This window comes from Chiloscyllium plagiosum, unplaced genomic scaffold (genome assembly GCF_037043375.1).
Source record: "Chiloscyllium plagiosum isolate Xiang-an unplaced genomic scaffold, Cpla_swu_hap1 HiC_scaffold_11, whole genome shotgun sequence".
NCBI classification, from domain to species: domain Eukaryota; kingdom Metazoa; phylum Chordata; class Chondrichthyes; order Orectolobiformes; family Hemiscylliidae; genus Chiloscyllium; species Chiloscyllium plagiosum.
Window position 1 is genome coordinate 15,328,313 of NW_028270149.1, and position 15,309 is coordinate 15,343,621.

The 15,309-nt window shown below is 44.0% G+C and overlaps 1 protein-coding gene across 6 annotated transcripts in view; it reads left to right on the forward strand.

Moving 5' to 3' along the window:
• The first annotated feature begins 330 nt into the window (after positions 1 to 330).
• Positions 331 to 15,309, forward strand: part of LOC122557427 (mitogen-activated protein kinase kinase kinase kinase 4) — a 317,468-nt gene continuing 302,489 nt past the window's right edge. For 5 of the 6 annotated variants that reach the window (XM_043705149.2, XM_043705150.2, XM_087991861.1 and 2 more), the window contains exons 1-2: positions 13,732 to 13,852; positions 14,409 to 14,474. In XM_043705149.2, the coding sequence (XP_043561084.2) occupies positions 13,796 to 13,852; positions 14,409 to 14,474 (123 nt within the window). In that variant the 5' untranslated portion in view covers positions 13,732 to 13,795. Of the gene's footprint in view, positions 582 to 13,731; positions 13,853 to 14,408; positions 14,475 to 15,309 lie in introns of those variants that run through there. The other variant, XM_043705152.2, reaches the window with a different exon arrangement.

Genomic DNA, 15,309 nt, shown 5'->3' on the forward strand with positions numbered 1-15,309 from the left:
AATTATGTTGTGTACAAAGAAGTAAGAGAACTGAGAGTTAAAAAGTTAAACATTACTTCACAAAATAGTAGAAAAATAAAGAAATAGGTAATAGTTAACATTACAGTATTTTGCAGTTTAAACTAGGAGACCAGACCAAGAGACCAGGCCGGGAGCTGCTGGGAGACCAGGCCGAGAGCCGCCAGGGGACCAGGCTGGGTGTCGTCGGGAGACCAGGCCAAGAGACCTGGCCGGGAGCTGCCGGGAGACTCCAAGAGACCAGGCCGGAAACCGCCGAGAGACCAGGCCAAGAGACCAGGCCGTGAGCCGCCAAGAAACCAGGCCTGGACCCACTGAGACTCCAGGCTGGGAGACCAGGCCAGGAACCGCTGGGAGCTGCTGGGAGACCAGGCTGGGTGACCAGGCCGGGTGACCAGGCCAAGAGATCAGGCCAAGAGACCAGGCCAAGAAACCAGGGTGGGAGCAACCAGGAGGTCAGGCCAGATGACCAGGTCAAGAGACCAGGCCGGGAGCCACTGGGAGACCAGGCCGGAAACCCTGTCACGAGGGAGGTGAACACCAAGTGGGGGAAACACCAAAAGGTTTGTAAAGATTGGGTGTGAAGACATGTTTCCTCATCTGAGTAAGAAGAGGTGCAGCATGTTCATATTCTTTCTGTCTTCAAAGAATGGGGTTCATTGCATTCACCGATATAAAAGGTCTAGGACATGCGAATGTACCACACTGTAAGACTGACTGACAATTTAAATTGATTTTCAGCATAATTCTTTACATACCTTCAGGATTATCCAGCAAACACTGTTCAATTTCAGAATCAATTCTAATGTTAGACATTGTGTTGAAAGTGTCATAAGTAGAGGTTGGTTGGTTTCAGCCTACCCTGAATCCTGAGACTGTGTGTCCCTTTGTTCTAGATTTCCCAGCCAGGGAAAATATCCTCCCTGTAACGAGTCTATCCATCTATTTTGGAATTTTATGCACTTCATTTGTGGGATAAGACTGACACTGGCAAGGCCAGCATACCTAGCTCATTTCTATTTGTCGTTCAGAAAGTGGCAGTGAGCTGCATTCTTGCAATGTGACTACTGTCGCAATTTGATGTGACTGACTTGTTGCTACACCGTGTCAGAGAGCAGTTTGGAGTCAACATTGTCTCAGGCCTGTAGTCACATTCTGAGACCAGGTCAGGGTGCCAGATTTCCTTCCCTGAAGGATATTGGTAAACTTGATGGGTTATTACAACAACATAATTGCGGAGACTTCAAGGTTAGGGTTAGGCTGGGATTTGAACTCATACCTTTCAAGATTAGAGTGGTGCTGGAAAAGCACAACAGGTCAGGCAGCATCCAAGGAGCAGGAAAATCGACGTTTTGGGCAAATGCCCAGGCTTCATTCCTGAAGAAGGTCTTTTGCCTGAAACGTCGATTTTCCTACTCCTCGGATGCTGCCTGACCTGCTGTGCATTACCAGCACCACTCTAATCTGTACTCTGATCTGCAGTCCTCACTTTTGCTTCATACCTTTCAAGCATTAGTTGGGCCTAATGGATTGCTAATAGTTACGTTACCATTACACTACCATGCTCAGAATGCATTCGGTCTACCAAACAGACATGCATAGTTCAGTGCAAAAATCATGATGTAACAGTTTGAATTGCTCTGTGTCATATCAGCTTTTCTACCTTTGCCCAAAGTCTTATCATTGAATCCATAAGATGGCATGAAGTTGTTTACTTCGTCGCTAACATCATTAACATTAGCGAGGAAAGCTAGGTCTCATCCATTCCATGTAACAAAGTGCTACGTCTTGAGTTATGCCCAGCCTTGCATGCACTGAATGGTGACATTTTTTAAAGTGTATGAGGCTGGTTGCTTCAGGATTAGTTTGTTAGAGGAAGTGATTGCTTTGTAACTGCTTTTATTCTTTTATCTATCTGACTTAATGCTCGCATTCTTTCCCTCCCTTTTATTTTGTTTTTGGTACCTGAATTACCATTGAATTTAATATTCTCACTTTCTGACTAAATCCTGTCCGTCTCACTAACAATTTTTCAATTGCCCTCTTCAATTGCCCTGAGTTCGTTGGAGAAGGCTTTGTATGGTTTTGGATTAATAATCTTGACAGTCCAGTCCATATGATCAGAAATGTCAATGGGATACTGTATAAGTCATCAATAATGGCTCCATTCCATCACCACTGCCTACAAAAACAAAGCCTTTGTTACCATGCAACAATGAGCTACACCCTCACTACTCAGAAGATATGACTCAGATACACTAATGAGAATGGAGAGGTATCTGTAAATTGGAGTGACAATATCAGAACTAACAGGATTTCTTTTTTGTCACAGCATAGATAGCAAGGAACAACCCACTCTGTACCAGGGATGGTACTTTTTGAGAGAATTCTATGGTAGCTAAGCCTGGGACTGTGCTGCAGCTAAGTCTGGATAATCCTTCCCTCATAAACTGAAGGCAGAAAATATGAAATCCATGGCTGTCCCCTCATGGATTCCATATTCTCTCATTCTCTTGGTTATTATAGATCTTCTTAGTGGTGACCATATCTGGCTAGACTGCTCCTGCTCTGAGATCCTTGCATCTCTAGCTCAACAGCCATTTTTAGATTATATTAGATTCCCTACAATGTGGATACAGGCCCTTCAGCCCAACAACTCCACACCGACCCTCTGAAGAGTAACCCACCCAGACACATTTCCCTCTGACTAATGCACCTAACACTATGGGCAATTTAACATGGCCAATTCACCTGAACTGCACATCTTCGGATTGTGTTCATCATGTGTTTTTATTGTCTTTTCCGTTAAAGATTATCTGACTTGCTTCTAGGGCATAAGACATAGAAAAAGCAGCAGAACAATCTGTCTATCAAGTTTGTTCCCCTACTCCATTAGTGTGCAGACAATCTGATTAATTGTCAACTCCACTTTCCTGTCTTTTTCCCAAAACCCTTGATTTCCTGACTGAAAAAAAAACTTTTGTCTATCTCAGCCTTAAATATAATGAGTCAGCCTTTACAGCCTTCTGCGGTAAATAGTTCCACCGACTGACTTGTCTCTGACAGGAAAAAAGTCCTCTTCATCTCTGTTTTAAGTGTGTGACTTCTTACGCTGAGATGATTTCCTCTAGTCCTAGAGTGTCCCATAAGGAGATACAACCATTCTGCATCTACCCTGTCAAGGAATCTTATATGTTTCAGTGAGGGTACCTCTCATTCATATAGTCTCTAATCAATACAAGGCGAGCTTAAATTCAATCTCTACTCAATAGGCAATCCCTCTATACCTGGAGACAAATGAGTGAATCTTCTTTGAACTGTCCCCAAAGCCAGTGTATCCTTCCTTGTCTATCTCAGTATTCCAGGTGTGGTCTGACTCGTGTTTTAGATAGTCTCAGCAAGTCCTCCCTATCTTCTACTGCCTTCCCCTTTGAAATAAAGGCCAATAGTCCATTTGTCTTCCCTATTATGTGTTTAACTTGGATGCTAGCTTTTTATAATCCCACCTCAAGCCTTCTCCTCCATGATATGAGATTAAGAACTGGTGTTACAAAATGTAAGAAATAAGAGATTCACTTTATTGAAAACATATGTTTTATTCATAAAAAATCTTTAAATACATACAAAGTCGCTGAAGCGTTTCTGTACAGCCTTTGCTCATGAAGAACAAACAAACATTGGAATTTAGCATTCTCTGCAGTTGCAAATAATCTACGGAATTTCTTCCTTATACAGGACAATATTTGCATACATTCGAGGAACTGGGAGGTTCTGGTAGCTGAACGGACCCCCATTGTACTTTGGCAGAAAAACCTTAGATGATGGCCTTTCCCCACTGTGCGTTGGCGGCAACTGCCCCAAGTTTTAGTGCATTCCTCAGCACATAGTCCTGCACCTTGGAATGGGCCAGTCTGTAACACTCAATCAAGATCAACTCCTTGCTCTGGAAAAACCAACAGGTTTCAGGCAGACTAAAGGGCATCTTTCACTGAGTTGATGGTCCTCCAGGCGCAGTCAATGTCTGTCTTAATCTGTGTCCCAGGGAACAGACCGTAGAGCAGGGAATCCTATATCATGAAGTTGCTGGGGAGGAACCTCGACAAAAACGTCTGCATCTCTTGCCAGACTTCCATTGCAAAGGCACATTTCAGAAGGAAATGTGTGATAGTGTCAACCTCCTCTGAACACCCCCCAAACCCAACAGATGTCATGAGGGCAGCGTGCGGTGAGGGAGCGAGTCCGGGCGTGCATGAAGGATTCTCACCATCAGCCGAACTACCCCTTGGTGCTTGTTGGAAAGTTCTGGCAATGAAACATTCTGCCAAATGGCTTTGACTGTCTGCTCAGGGAACCACCCACCAGGGTCAACCCTCTCCTTTACCCAAAAGGCCTTGTGGATGTTACATGCTGACCACTTCCTGATAGACTTGTGGTCAAAGGTAGGTTCCTTTACAAAGTTTTCCATGAGGGACAGGTGATATAGAACAGTCCAGCTCCTCAGAGTGTTCCACTGCAACGAGGCCAGAACCATCCTTCATATCACTCAGGAGAGGTGGAAACTCCGTACGTGGGTGTTTGTGTACCGAGGGTCTATGCATGGATTGATGTAGCTACACACAAAGGGGGCCATCAGAATGAGAGTGGTGTTCAATACATTCTTCCCCAAACCCCGCCCCCCCCCCCCCCACCCCATTTTAGCTAAAATTTTATCTCATAGAATGCCTACAGTGTAGCAACAGGCCATTTGGCCCAACATGTCCACTCCGACCCTCTGAAGAGTAACCCACACAGGCCCACTCCCTACCCGATTATGCTACCTATTACGCCTGACTAAAGCACCTAACCATCACACTGTTGAACACTATGGGCAATTTAGAATGGCCAATTCACATCACCTGCACATCTTTGGACTGTGGGAGGAAATCGTAGCACCTGGAGGAAACCCACGCAGACACAGGGAGAATGTGCAAACTCCACACAGACAGTTGCCCGAGGCTGGAATCAAACCTAGGTCCCCGGTTCAGTCAAGCAATAGTGCTAACCACTGAGCCACCATGCCACCCCTAGTCCATCTTTGACCTGCAAATGAAATGGAAGATTGTTCAGGTGACTGCAGTGTGTGGGTATGGGGGTATGCTCAACCACAATCAACATCACCGAGAATACTTCACACCTAACGACCAAGTTTTTAATCTGAAATAGACAGGGACCTTGGCTCCTTCTCAAGATTTCACTCATGCCCCAGCCCTCAGCCATATTCCCAGCATCTTCAGATGGTCTGTCCTGTTGATGAAAGGATAGAGTATTGGTGAGGCCAGTTCCCAGAGAACATAGCCTCACTCTTGCCTCAATTTTACCTTGGGCCCTGAAGCCTGTTCAAACTGGTCAAAGATGCTCACGGGTCTGCACACTGACAATGGATCTGAGTAGAAAACAGTAACATCATCTATGTACAGGAAGGCTTTGACCTGCAGGCCTTCATTCCTGGAATAGTCACCCCTCCCTGACTCAAATCTTTCCTGACGGACTCAGACTCAGCAAAAGGCTCTATACAACATACCAACCATGCAGGAGAGAGTCAGCAGCCCGGCCTGACTCCGGAGCAGATCAGGAAGCTTTCTGATTCCCATCATGATTGACACTGCACTAACAATGTTGATGAGGGCAGTCAGATCCAATTGCAGATTCCTTCATCAAAACCCATTTTGGAAAGTATGTCCTACATGTAGGTGTGCAATATCCTGTCAAAGGCCTTCTCCTGGTCCAAGCTGATGAGGCAGGCGTCCACCCCTCCATCTGTTCTGCATGTAGATGATCCTACCCCTGAGGAGCACGAGGCTCTCAGAGATCATCCTACCCAGGATGGCACTAGCTTGGTTGGAGTGAGTCACTGATCCCAGAGCAGACCTGACCCTTAGACAGGATGCTGTAATTTGCATTCAGCAGGGAGATTGATCACCAATTTCTAATTTCCTCCCTCTCTTCCTTCCACTTGTAGATGAAGAAACTGATTTTTCTCCTCACGGATTCACACATGCTACCCGCCAGTCAGACCAACAGCATAAATATAACTCAGCTGATAAGCCGTCACTTCCAGAGTTGTTTTTTCTAAGGACCTGAGGGCCTTGGCCAGCTCACCAGAGATACCAGCTGGTCCAGCCTCTCCCACATGCTGTTGTCTAAGATTTCTCTGATCGAGGACAGGAATGACTTGGAGGCCGGTCTGTGGGCCTCATGTCATACAGTTCAGCATAAAAGGATTTGCTGATCCTCAGGATGTCAGACTGAGATGACATGACTGAGCCATTTTCTTCAGGCTGCTGAGCTCAGAGTTCTCCTTGTGCACCTTCTGGATTAAGAAACTTAAACACGTCTCATCCTGCTCCACAGAGTGAACTCTGGACTGTCAGATAATCTCCGAGGCCTCAAGGGTATAGAGTGAGGCTTGCTGACTCTTCACTTCCTGGAGATCCTCCTGGAGAGTGACCCCCCATTGTCTGCAGCAGGAGTAGGTTCTGCAGGTTTTTCTGGAGTTTTGAAAATTATCCCCATCTCGCTCTTACCTTCTGAACACCTTTTGAGGCCAAAGAACCTCTTGATGTCCCTTTTGACTGTTTCCAACCAGTCCACTGGAGACTCAAAGAGGGGGTTCAAAGTTCTCCAACCTGTGTAACCACTTTGGAGTTCCTCAATGTGTTCTGGGGTCAGCAGTTTCACAAACAGCCTCCACATTCCCTTGCCCATCTGCTGGTCATCCTGTCGGAGATAGTTCAGTGAGAGCTAAATCGGGGGAAGGCCAACCATACCAAAATTCGACAGGAGCTGGGGAATGTAGATTAGGAACAGCTGTTTGAAGGGAAATCCACATTTGATATGTGCAAGGCTTTTAAAGAGAGGTTGATTAGAGTTCAGGAGAGATATATTCCTGTGAAAATGAGGGATAGAAATGGCAAGATTAGAGAACCATGGATGACAGGTGGAATTGTGAGACTAGTTAAGAGGAAAATGGATGCGTATATAAGGTCTAGGTGACTGAAGACAGACAAAGCTTTGGAAGAGTATTGGGAATGTAGGATCAACTTGAAATGAGGAATTAAGAGGGCTAAAAGGGGTCGTGAGATATCCTTAGCGAGCAGGATTAAGGAAAACCTCAAAGCCTTTGATTCATATATAAGGAGCAAGAGGGTAACTAGGGAAAGGGTTGGACCACTCATGGACAAAAGAGGAAAGATATGCATAGAGTCAGAGAAAATGGGTGAGATTCATAATGAATACTGTGCACCGGTATTCGCCCAGGGGAGAGGGACATGACAGATGTTGAGGTTAGGGATAGATGTTTGATTACTTCAGGTTAAGTTGGCATAAGGAGTGAGGAAGTGTTGTGTATTCGAAAAGGCATTACGGTGGACAAGTCCCCAGGTCCAGATGGGATCTATCCCAGATTATCGAAGGAAGCAAGAGAAGAAATAGCTGGAGCTTTAACAGATATCATTGCAGCATCCTTGAACATGGGTGAGGTCCTGGAGGACTAGAAAATTGCAAATGTTGTCCCCTTGTTTAAGAATGGTAGCCGGGATAATCCAGGTAATTATAGACCAGTGAGTCTGCCATCAGTGATAGGAGAAAATGCAAAGAGAAAGGATACATACCCATTTGGAAGAAAATGGGCTTATCAGTGGTAGGTAGCATGGTTTTGTGCAGGGAAGGTCATGTCTTACAAACTTAATAGAATTCTTTGAAGAGGTGGTAATGTTGATTGATGAGAGAAGGAATTAAGATGTCATACACATGGACTTTAGAAAGACATTTGATAAGGTTCCCAATGGTAGGCTGAAGTCGCATGGGGTCCAGGGTGTTTCAGCTAGATGGATAGAGAACTGATTCAGCAACAGGACACAGAGAGTAGTGGTGAGAGGGAGCTTCTCAAAATGGAGAACTGTGACCAGTGGTGTTCCACAGGGATCCATACTGGGACCACTGTTGTTTGTGAAAGACATAAATGATTTGGAGGAAGGTTTAAGTTGCCTCATAGCAAGTTTGCAGATGACACTAAGGTTGGTGGAGTCGCAAAGAGTGAAAAGGGACTGTCAGAGAATACAGCAGAATATAGATAGATTGGAGAGGTGGGCAGAGAAACGGCAAATGGACTTCAATCCAGACAAATGCGAGCTGATGCATTTTGGAAGATGCAACTCAAGAGCAAACTATACAGTAAATGGAAAAGCCCTGGGGAAATTTGATGTACAGAGAGATCTGGGTGTTCAGGTCCATTGTTCCCTGAAGGTGGCAATGTAGGTCAGTAGAGAGGTCAAGAAGGCATATGGCATGCTTTTCTTCAGTGAACCAGGTATTGAGTACAAACGTTGGCAGATCATGTTACGGTTGTATAAGACTTTGGTTCGGCCACATTTGGAGTACTGCACACAGTTCTGGTCACCACATTACCAAAAGGATATGGATGCTTTGGAGAGGGTGCAGAGGAGGTTCACCAAGATGTTGCCTGGTATGTATGGTGCTCACTATGAAGAGAGGTTGAATAGATTAGGGTTATTTGCATTGGAAAGAACGAGGTTGAGGAGGGACCTGATTGAGGCCTACAAAATCATGAGAGGTGTAGACAGGGTGGCTAGCAAGAAGCTTTTTCCAGAATGGAGGACTCAACTAATAAGGGGTACGGGTTCAAGGTGAGAGGGGAAAAGTTTAAGGGAGATATTCGTGGAAAGTTCTTCATGCACAGGGTGGTTGTTGCCTGGAATGCATTGCCAGCGGAGGTAGTATGGTCGGGAACGATAGTGTCATTTAAGATGTATCTAGACAGATACATGAATGGGCAGGGAGCAGAGGGATACAGTTCCTTCAAAAATAAGCAGCAAATTTAGATAAAGGATATGGATCGGCACAGGCTTGAAGGACCAAGGGGCCTGTTCCTGTGCTGTAAGACTCTTTGTTCTTGACATAAATGTCTGGGGAAAAAAGGGCAAATGAAATCAGTCTCTGAATTGTTCGTGACAAGTGGATAATGGAACAGTGACATTTGTAGATGGAGTGACTCTTAGATTTTGCAATTTGGTTGAAATACTGTAGTTCTGACTCCTTTCAACATTTCAGTGAGACAGAGTGAGCTGTATGTTGTCTTTTACCTTTCTAAACTGTGTTATGGTCTCAGATGATGTTAATACTGGACAAGTCAAATTCCAGAATAAAAAACTGCTTAACAGATAAAATATTTGGTGCTTTATTTAAATTGGTAGCCTTTCGCTGAAACTACATAAATGTATGTTTTGTATGAATACCAAAACAAAAGAAATAATGCAATTTTAGGGAGGATTTGTAGCTCAGGTTGTGGATCAGGTTGTAAGTTTGCTCACTCAGCTGGTAGATTTGTTCTTAGACGGTTCATCACCATGCTAGTTAACGTCATCAGTGAACCTCCAGTGAAATGCTGGTGTTCAGTCCCGCTTGCTATTTATGTGTCTTGGTCTGTTGTGGTGAGTGATATCATTTCCAGTTCTTTGTCGGAAACATTGGTAAATGGGGTCCAGATCGATATGTTTGTTAATGGAGTTCCAGTTTGAATTTCAGGCTTCTAGGAATTCCCATGCATGTCTTTGTTTAACCTGTCCCAGGATGGATGTCTGGAACTCCACTAACAAACCTATCGATTTGGACCCCATTTATTAACCTCTCAGAAAAGGACTAGAAGTGAAAACACCCACCACAACAGACCAACACACATAAATAGATTAGATTAGATTACTTACAGTGTGAAAACAGGCCCTTCGGCCCAACAAGTCCACACCGCCCCGCCGAAGCGCAACCCACCCATACCCCTACGTTTACCCCTTACCTAACACTACGGGCAATTTAGGATGGACAATTCACCTGACCTGCACATCTTTGGACTGTGGGAGGAAACCGGAGCACCCGGAGGAAACCCACGCAGACACGGGGAGAAAGTGCAAACTCCACACAGTTAGTCGCCTGAGGCGGGAATTGAACCCGGGTCTCTGGTGCTGTGAGGCAGCAGTGCTAACCACTGTGCCACCGTGCCGCCCAAATAACAAGTGGGACAGAACACCAGCACTTCATCAGAGGCTGGCTGACGCTGTTACCTAGCATGGTGATGAAACATCTGAGAACAAATCCACCAGCTCAGTGAACAAACTTACAATCCAAAAGAAATACTAAACAAACGAGATCATCTAAATATAATGCAAACCAAAAGAGAAAATGCTGGAAAATCTCAGCAGGTTTGGCAGCATCTGTAAGGAGAGAAAAGAGCTGACGTTTCGAGTCTAACTGACTCTTTGTCAAAATATAACGCAAGTTGAAACATTTTGTTATGAAGGTGTAGGTGTGTACAGTAACTTTAAGAGAGAAAGGAAGCTGGCAAGGACTGACTGAAAGAACAGAGTGTGCTGAACAAGGTAGAAATGTCACACTTGGTTGAAATAAATAGCTGGAGTTGTATTGCCATAGAACAAAAACAAGTTCAAATTCAGTCAATCACTTTATATCATGCCCCAAAGACCAAATTCCAACTGAATTTGAATTTAATGTTTTGATGACATAAAACCAATGAAATGATTCAATGTTTTGGGGTATAAAACCAGGCATTTTGAACAGTTAGGGGCAGAGCTGCCAAGAACATTAACAAGTATAGATTTCTAGCCGAATAGGTACCTGTCCATAAGAAATCTGTGCAGCAGAACACCGAAGCCAACCTAGAGAAAAATCTATAGAGGAAAACCTACAAAGGAGAATCAACAAGCTGACTATTTTGAAACGTGATTTTTGTTTTGTAAATCTTAATTGGGGTTATTTTTATCGGACCAGTATTGTCGAATGGGAGGTAAAAGATAGGTTTAAGAGAACGAAGTTGTAAATTGTTGTTTAATGTTCTCTTTTAGACTTAAAGAATAAAATTGTTAATTTTTACTTTGAATAGTGACTTCTGGGATAGTTCTTTACCTCTTGAAATGTAACATTTTATGGCACGAGGTGAGCTTCTCTGTGTGTCAGGTTTAAATTAGCAGAGGGGTTTACTCCATGTTGTAACAATTTCAAAATATACAACAAAATAAAGTTCTATCTACTCTCTAACACTATCACTTTACAGCTTATCAAAATCCTGAGAAATATTCTCCTGATAAATTGCCCGTAGTGTTAGGTAAGGGGTAAATGTAGGGGTATGGGTGGGTTGCGCTTCGGCGGGTCGGTGTGGACTTGTTGGGCCGAAGGGCCTGTTTCCACACTGTAATGTAATCTAATCTAATCTATTCCTTCGTGTTCAATCTGAAGTTTTGATTAACTGCACCTTTTCAGTTCCTGACCTGTGACTTTATGAAGTCTATTTACTTGGAAACTGAACCAAGCTACAGCTTAAATTTTCCCAGCTTTGAATACTTCTAACCAAGTACTCCTGGTTTGGGTGTTTTCACAAACTACAACCCTTAAGGTGAGAAAAAGTATCCCCTTCACTGCTCTGAACAATTTCCTTTGTTTTTAGGTGAGATTATGCTTTCTTTTACCCCAGTCAGGTCTCTTTCACACTGAGTTTTAATGTTATCTCAATGTCTTAGCTTTTTGCGGAAATAGAATTCTCAATGACTATCACCCTTTACATGGGCCTCAGAGCACCAGAGACCAGGATTCAATTCCACCCTCGGATGACTGTATCTATGTGGAGTTTGTACAATCTCCCCTTGTCTGGATGGGTTGCCTCTGGGTACTCTGGTTTCCTCCCATAGTCCAAAAATGTGCAGGATAGGTGGATTGGCCATGGGAAATTGCCCTCAGTTTCCAGGGATGTGCAGGCTAGGTGGGTTAGCCATAGGGAAATGGAAGGTTAAAGAAATACAGTAGAGGATTGGTCTAGATAGGATGCTCATCAGAGTGTTGGTATGGGCTCGATAGGCTGAATGGCATGCTTCCATGTTATGGGGATTCTATGATTGTCAGCCTCTCCTTCTGTCTCTTTCCAATATAGATTTAATTACTGACCATCTGAGCACAAAATCCTTCAGTACCACACTATCAGAAGTGCCATCCTTCAGACAAGGCATTGAACCTCTGTCTGCCATGGCAGATGAGCACAAACAATCCCAGGCACTATTTTGAAGAGAGCAGGGAATTGGCCTTGGGCATTCTGGGCAGTATTTACCCCTCAATTAACATGACAAATAAAACAGATGATCCTGCCAACGTCTCGTTGCAATTTGAGGCAGGTGCTCTGTGCAAACTAGCTGCTGTATTTCCCACAGGTGAAAAGTGACTACACATCAAAAGCAATGTACTTTGGGACATCCACAATCTGTAGTCATAAAAGGTGCGATATGAATGCAAAATTTTTCCTTTCTTTATATTAAGCGTTCCCAGTTTCAAAACCAAAGTAAGACGTCCTGGGAAAAGCCCCATGTAATTCTGAGATAAAGAGAGTATTTTTAGCTACAAATTATAATTCTTTGGAACTCCAGTCTTGACAACTTTGGATGGTTAATACTTGTGTATGTGGAGGATGGGATTAATAAAGTTTTTGGAGTCTTGGGACATTGGGAATCAGGTTAGTGGGGTGAATGTCAGATTTAATTTGATTATTATCCCATGTACCGACATACAGTGAAAAACATTGTTTTGTGGGCTATCTTGGCAAATCATACCTTACATAAGTACATCAGGGTCATAGAACAGAATCGAGAGTGTGGTGCTGGAAAAGCACAGCAGGTCAGGTAGCATCTGAGGGGCAGGAGAATCAACGCCACCCTGATGAAGGGCTAATGCCTGAAATGTCGATTCTCCTGCTCCTCGGATGCTGCCTGACCTGCTGTGCTTTTCCAGCACCACACTATCGACTCTGATCTCCAGCATCTGCAGTCCTCAATTTCTCCTCATAGAAGAGAATGCAAAAAATAATGTCGCAGCTACAGAGAAGGTGCTGAGAAAGATCAACTCTAATATATGAGAGGTCCATTCAAAAGTCTGATAACAGCGGGGAAGAAGCTGTTTTTAAGTCTGTTGGTACATTTTTTCAACCTTTTACATCTTTTGCCCAGTGGAAGATGGTTTAGGAGAATATAACCAGGGTGGGAGGGGTCTTTCGTTATGTTGGCTGCTTTCTGGAGGCAATGGGAAATATAGACAGAGTCAATGCATGGAAGGAACAACCAGGATCATATTAAAAGCTGGAGAGGGGGCAGTGGGCACCCTCTTATTGGGTTTTTCTGTTATTTTGATCTTCTAGTTCGGCTTGTCATTTTTTGAAATCGGTTTAAACCACCCCATTCAGGTACAGTCAGTACTTCAGTTCACCAACCGAGAGATTGTGTGAGAGAGGGAGAGACAGTAAGATAGGTGGAACTTAACCTGACAAATTACACCTGCCCTGACACACATGACTTGTTGAGTTCGGTACAAGGGGCTGTTGCATTTCCTTGCGTCAGTTCCTTCAGATCTTCTCTCTCTCTCTCTCGGAAGATGTCATGAATGTTCTGAGTGTGTGTTTTCTTGTGTTCCTGTTAAGATTTCTTCAGCCCCGTTCATTTCCTCTGACAGTGTTTTCCGGGTTGTAGTTGCTTGGTGGATTGTCGATGCTTCCTGTGTTTGTTAGTGAGTCTGCAGCTGGCCAGAAACGAGAAGGAGGCGAGACATTGGGAACTGACAGCACTGATGTGACCCTGCAGCGTTTAACAGAGGTGCAGGGGAGGGGGCGGGGGAGGGAAGGAAAGTTTTCTGGTCGTTTTTCAAGGAACCTTTTTAATTGTTTAAAAGTGACCCAACAATGGCTAAGGACTTTCCAGCGAGAAGTCTCGATAACATTCATCTTTCCTCTTTGCGGGTGAGTTGATTTTAACTGAATAGTTCACACAGTTGGATGGTTAACTTTGATTTTGCAGCCTGGAGTTCGTCTCTTTTTTTTGAAAAAGAATCTGTTTCTGGAAAATGTAAGTGGGTTCTGTGGATGACAAAATAGGAGTAGCGATATCGGATTTAATATTCCCTGATGAATGGGGCTGATTGACACTGCAAGGAGACGGTCCGTTTGGTCTCACTCTCTTTGAAGTGTGCTCTCTCATAGTCAAGAGGAGTTAACTTGTCCGGATTATTGTACCTCGTCGCTTCTCATTGTTAACTGGCTGCCTCCTCAAGCCAGCACATGACAGTCCAGGTGAGGTTTGTTTGCAGGGTATGGGAATAGGTGTAGCTGAGGAGTGACCCTGCAGGAGACAATTCTCAACATTGAGGGAGCTATCAGAGAGCTCACTCCCTTTTCCATTTGAATGGGAAGGTGGAGATAGAGAACTTTTGATGAGCTGGGATTGGGAAACTTGTTCCATGCTTGTTAACAAAGGTCATTTTTAACATTAGTTTTACATGTAATTTCCTTTCCGCAGGACCCTGCAGGGATATTTGAGTTGGTCGAAGTGGTTGGCAATGGCACCTATGGTCAAGTCTATAAGGTTGGATTTTTTTTTACAAACAATGTGCTGAGAAGTTGCATTTAATTAAGTTAAGGTGGATTATTAATTTCAGACATTGATAAAATTTGCACATTCATAAATCCTAACTATCTATCTGATATTGTTGAAGTTGTTAATGGTTCTATCAGATTTGAGTGTAGATTTGGCACAATGAGACATCACATAGTTCTTCCATTTCTGGCTTTTGCGTCTGAATCCAATTGTCAGGTCGCCAGTTCTGGTTGGACGTATTTTTGGAGGTTGCGTGGTATTGCTTCTCTCCTCCAATCTCCATGCTGGATCAGTAGCTTTTTAACCCTTCCACCCTATTACTGCTTTTAACCCTTCCTCCGCAGCACTATTTATTTTAGTATGCCTGGGGTTGGCTGGCATTTTAATTTCTGGAGAATTGACAAGACTGTCAGATTGATGTGAGGAAAGGAGGTGTGTGTGTGTATGTGTGTGTTGGTGTTGGTGGGGGTGGGCTTGCGCAATGAGCATCAGCCTTGTCCTGCAAATCTGTCAAACTGGCACTGGCTACTAATAAATTGGTCATCGTTTACGATTTAGGTTACAGTTAGTCCTGGGATGGCAGGACTGGCATGTGAAGAGAGACTGGAATGTTTCGGGCAATTTTCACTGGAGTTTGGAAAAATGAGGGAGGAATCTTGCAGAAACCTATAAAATTCGAACAGGACTAGAGGGGTTAATGCAGGGTGTTCCCAATGACTGGAAAATCCAGAACCAGGGAGTCGCAATCTTAGTACTATAGATGGGTAGGCCATTTAGGACTGAGATGGGGAGGAATTTCTCCAGGCAGTGATGAGCCTGTGGA